Source organism: Diaphorina citri, unplaced genomic scaffold, assembly GCF_000475195.1.
Source record: "Diaphorina citri unplaced genomic scaffold, Diaci psyllid genome assembly version 1.1 scaffold747, whole genome shotgun sequence".
Taxonomy (NCBI): Eukaryota; Metazoa; Arthropoda; class Insecta; order Hemiptera; family Psyllidae; genus Diaphorina; species Diaphorina citri.
Window position 1 is genome coordinate 137,778 of NW_007378180.1, and position 5,652 is coordinate 143,429.

At 37.9% G+C, this 5,652-nt stretch overlaps 1 protein-coding gene across 1 annotated transcript in view; it reads right to left on the reverse strand.

The window, feature by feature from the left end:
• Positions 1-4,717, reverse strand: part of LOC103511751 — an 8,938-nt gene extending 4,221 nt beyond the window's left edge. The window contains exons 1-3 of the mRNA XM_017445099.2: positions 4,505-4,717; positions 3,345-3,504; positions 1,307-1,667 (exon numbers count right to left, since the gene is read on the reverse strand). Of these exons, the coding sequence (XP_017300588.1) occupies positions 1,387-1,667; positions 3,345-3,456 (393 nt within the window). The 5' untranslated portion in view covers positions 3,457-3,504; positions 4,505-4,717 and the 3' untranslated portion in view covers positions 1,307-1,386. The remainder of the gene's footprint in view (positions 1-1,306; positions 1,668-3,344; positions 3,505-4,504) is intronic.
• Positions 4,718-5,652: the final 935 nt, after the last annotated feature.

The window sequence follows — 5,652 nt, forward strand, 5'->3', positions numbered from 1 at the left end:
AAAAAATCTCGTCCTATCGTGCATCACTAATGGAAATGCACCCCATCTGAAAATTTGATACGAAAAAAACCAACAGAGTCATTTTGTTCTGTTCTTTTTTTTTAGATGTTTTTTTTATTGTTTTTAAAACTTTTTTTTTTCTGTCTTTTTTAAAAAGTTTTTCATCTTTTTTTTCACTTTAAATTATATTTACATGCATTTAAAACGAAAATAATTTCCTAGAAATGACCTTATTTACAATCATTAGAATAACTTAACGTAAACTATGAACTAGGTAAGACTACAGACAGTTCACTGAGGGCACTATTTTATCATACTAAAGGCTTTTTTGAACACTTGAAAGGACAAGGATTTTACCAAGTTACTTTTGTCTGCGTTTTATAATATCTTTTTTTTTTTTTTTTAGTTCAACAAAATAAATAGTATGTGATACTGTGAGAGGACAATACAGTCTCCTGTCAATCAACAACCACTCCATTTAAGTTACAACACAAGATAAAATTATAAATTTAAGAACAACTTTAGTGCATAATGATTGCTTCTTCAGAAGAGACAATAAAGGCAAAATCTCCTAATAGTACTGCGTACTGCCAAAAACGAGTACATAGTTTTTCATTAATAAATTACATACAATCTCTCCACATGGGTAAAAGAGATTTTTTTTATACACAGCTAAAATTAAAAAAATAGAAGAAAAAACAGAAACAACAAAAAATTGTCAAAACAAAAAAAAAAATGATCAACAAAAAAATAAAGCTATACACAAGTGTCTACTCTCTAGAACCCCTGAAATGAAAAAGTATAATGGAAAACAGAAGAAGTCAATATTAATACAAAAAATGTCAACAAAAGAAAGGTTAGACGAATTTCACCTCAGGGAGGAATAGGATGGTGCGTGAACGTCAAAAATTAACAATCAAGTTACATTTTCACTCAAAATATTCCAACATAGACGACGGCCATGGACAATGCCTCGACAGTATAAATTCACTTCGTCGATCAAAGGCCATCGACTATGTATGGACACAGCTTAACATGTGACCTTTTAGGGGATGAAATTCGTCTTGTTAGTTGTATACAGTGTGGCATTGTAAGCGCATTGAGGATCTCTTCCCTATCAACTTCTTTGAGCAAATAATCCCGCCAGTCTCTAATCTCAATTTCCCCCGAAATGGCCTTTACACCACTCTGTATACAGGAAGTATAAAAAAAGAATAAGTATGTACAGATGATAACAAGAAATACCCCTCACCCGAACACAAAAACATTTATGATACAAGACTTACAATCTCACTCTCACAGACTTAAGAGCTCTCCCCCGCCAAATACGATTCACTGGGCTACCCCGGTTCACCACGGGGCGGGAAGAGCTCCTCTCCGCGCGTCTCATTCCTTGTTGACCGCCTCGATCGAGCCACGCGGTACGAACGGTTCTGACTCGGGGTTTATCCTGAAGTCTAGCTTCTTCCTATTGGTGGCATCAGAGGCGGCGGACACCTTGACTCCGCCCCCGGGCGATACTATCTGGATGTGGTCCAGGTCAAAGTTGACGCGTAGGTTGCGTGAGGAGGCGCTCTTTAGTTTGGATGAGGGGCCGTTGGGAGCGTCAGTACCGTTAGAGCCGCCACTGATGTCTTCTGTGACCTCTTCGGTCAGATTCTCAATCCCTGTACCAAACACAGAAATCACGTCATTCGGGAGTTGGAAAAAAAGCTGGGCTTTAAAAATAATAACTATAATTCGATAATAACTCCTTCTATGGGGACAGACAGACCGACCGACTCACAGACACCGAAGCGAATACAATAGCCCGTCCACAATACCTTTTTTTATTACTATCGTAATAATAAAGGAAGGACGGGCTAAAAACTATCCTATTCTATTGAGGTAAATATTTTTTCCCCGTTTTAAGAGTTAAATAAATTTGCAAATCGGACGATATCTTTTTTACAGTATGAAAGTTGTTGAAGGAGAGAGAAAAAACACACAGAAATCACGTCATTCGGGAGTTGAAAAAAAGCTGGGCTTTAAAAATAGATAATAAGTCCTTCTATGGGGACAGACAGACCGACTGACTGACAGACACCGAAGCGAATACAATAGCCCGTCCACAATACCTTTTTTTATTACTATCGTAATAATAAAGGAAGGTCGGGCTAAAAACTATCCTATTCTATTGAGGTAAATATTTTTTTTCCCCGTTTTAAGAGTTAAATAAATTTGCAAATCGGACGATATCTTTTTTACAGTATGAAAGTTGTTGAAGGAGAGAGAAAAAAACAGTTGCCGATGCCGGAGGAAAAGGATAGGCAAAAAGGTATGAGATCGGAGGAATGGGATGACAGGCTGACAGCCCAGGAAAGGTACAGGAAGAGAAAATCAAATTACCAGGAATGGAGGGAGGGAAGATAACTGGAATAATCACAGGATACACAGCAAGAACATACAGAGTTGAGGGAAAGACTTTGAATTGTATGGAGAAGAATAGAGCTTCCTTTCTTGAGTTCAAATGTCTTTTCTTTGTCAAAAACATACTATTCAGAACGGAAACAAAGTACCTGAAAGGAAACGAGAATAGCCAGCCTACTTAGCTTAGTTGGTAGTGCGTCTGCCTTGTAAGCGCTAGGCCGCGGGTTCGATTCCCACCCGGGGTGGATTTTATCCTGATGGGATAAAAATCAAATTACCAGGAATGGAAGGAGGGAAGATAACTGGAATAATCACAGGATACACAGCAGGGACATACAGAGTTGAGGGAAAGACTTTGAATTATGTATATGGAGAAGAATAGAGCTTCCTTTTTGAGTTCGAATGTCTTTTCTTTGTCAAAAACATACTATTCAGAACGGAAACAAAGCACCTATAAGGAAACGAGAATACATATATATTTTTCGTTGTGTCAATATTTACTTTTTTATCCTAAAAAAAAAAAAAAAAAAAAATGGAGGGCACTGTAACGCCAGAGGTCTTATCGAAATCGAAGAGAGGACAGAACAGGATAGTAGAAATCCAGCCGTTCCAAGAACGAACCTTATCTGTTTAGGATAAAAGTTTGCCACTCACAAGGCAGGCGGGCTACCTTCAGGTTTACTAGGGCTGGCTAACTTAATTTTTAATGTGACATTTTATACTTTCGTGTTTTGCAAAGTCCAAATTTAAATCTTATCTTAAGTTTCTTTTGTCAGCACTCGTCAGTACTCAATTGTATTTAGATCTCAGTTTGGGTTTTATAATTTTTCATAACCGAGGCAACTGGAAATTGTTGTCTAAAAATGCCGACCCCACTTGAGTGGGAAAAGGTAAAGAAGAAGAAGATGACAAGTATGTCAATAGGGTTAGTTTACCTGTAGAATAAGTACGCCGTCTCGGGTTCTTGACGTTGAGATATCTATTGGCGGCCTTGTTGCCGCCATGTTGCTTCTTATTGGCGGCATCACTGCTGGCACTCTCACTCATACTTCTGTTACGACGGTAGCGGGGTCTATTTGCCGCGTCATCTTCAGTCTGAAGAAAAGTAGAGGAGAACATGGAATTACAATGAAAACAAACATAAAAAGATTAAGACATAGAACTAAAATAAACATTTAAGTACAAATTGAGGAAGAAACTTCCTTAGCTGAGTAGATAGAACAGCGTAAGACGAATAAAGAGGCAAAAAATATTCAATTAAAAATGGAGGTTATTGGTAAGGCTGTCATATCCAAAAAAATTGATTGAGGATTTGACCAGAACGGATTTCTACAAATAACTCAAGTTAAAATAGAAAGTAAAAAAAAACTTCTCTCTTTTCTTTCATGTTCAAATCAACCTCCCCCAAATTATCCAGATTGCCTAATCCAATAGATACTTTTTTACTTAAGTTATATACCTATAAAAGACATTAAAGTATAAATTAAAACAGACATTGAAGTACAAACTCAGCTAAGGAAGTTTCTTCCTTAGCTGAGTAGGTAGAACAGCGTAAGAAGACGAATAAAGAGACAAAAAATATTCAATTAAAAATGGAGGTTATTGGTAAGGCTGTCATATCCACAAAAATTGATTGAGGATTTGACCAGAATAGATTTCTACAAAGAACTAAAGTTGGAAGTTAAAATAGAAGGTAAAAAAAAACTTCTCTCTTCTCTTTCATGTTCAAATCAACCTCCCCCAAATTATCCAGATTGCCTAATCCAATAGATACTTTTTTACTTAAGTTATATACCTATAAAAATGGATACTTACGAGTAGGTTCTTATATCCCGACTCGGAGCCCTGTCCTCCTCATAGACATTTTCAAGGGAAACTCAAGGGAATGTCTATGAGGTGGACGGGGCTCCGAGCCGGGATATAAAAACCTACTCGTAAGTATCCATTTTTATATATAACTTAAGTAAAAAAGTATTTACAAAGGATGTCAAAATTAAGTAAATTCATTAATAGTAATCCAATAGATTAGATTAAACTTTCAATTTAAACACTAAGTGTGGCCCCACCTGTTTAAAGATTCTTCTCGACCCCTTACCTCTAGTACTCTGAAATCCTCGATGGTTTTAAACTTGGACAGATATTCCCTGAGCTTGGGCAGCACTTGTACTTTGTCTGCATGCTTGTAGTACTCTAGGAATGCCCAGAACTTTTCCAATCCATACAGTTGACCTGGGAATGGAGCAGTTGCAGATGGGTAAAAATTATTAATAAATGGTCGATTCCTATGTAAAAAGTTGTGAAAAATCCAAATTTGAGGTCGAAACTCCGAAAAAGTAACTGTAAAAGGTCGAAAATTCAATTTTTATTTTCCGTCGGAGTCCTGAACTCTGACGTCAGACTTTAGATGATGCGCAGAAACGTATGCGCCCAAACATGAATTGCGCAGAAATGCATGCGCACAACAGATTAATGTGTTGTCTGCGAGGGAGCTTTGCGAGGGACATTTGATGTGACGTCATCGCCTACGGGAGCGTATGCCGTGACGTCAGAGTTCAAGACTTACCGGTATTTTTTAAATCGATTTATCTCGGGATCTAAAAATCGTAGAAGAAAAAGAAAAATTCCCTAGTTCCTCATTTTTTCTGTTCTTTGTCTTAGAAACCTCACCCAAGTAAGCGCAACTTATCTATTGAGAAACAAACAAAGGTTTAAGACAGGAAAACAATAGAATCCGATTTCTTCTTCCTAGCCTTTTCCTATTAACATAGGGTCGGCGTTTCTTGTCAGTCTCTTCCAGGCAGCCCTGTGGTGTACCTCGTGTCCTGATTTAAATTTTTCTCACCCATGATTCACACAATCTCAATGGAATACCAGCCCTAATTAATAAATTTTACACCACATAACCAAGTTTGAAATAGTTCAATATTACCAGCATACATGGGATGGGGGCACGGTTGGTCCAGTGGTAACGCGCTTGCTTGCCATGCAGAAGGTCCCGGGTTCGAATCCCACCATCGACAAAAATTTGTTATCAATTACTTGCGGTAAAAAAAAGAGCTGAAAAAAATCTGCGTTTGTCTGAGATCGAACCCATAACTACGAATATCGCGAACAAACTGCGAATATCGCGAACAAACCGCGAATACCGCGAACAAAACGCGAATACCGCGAACAAAACGCGAATACCGCGAACAAAACGCGAATACCGCGAACAAAACGCGAATACCGCGAACAAAACGCGAA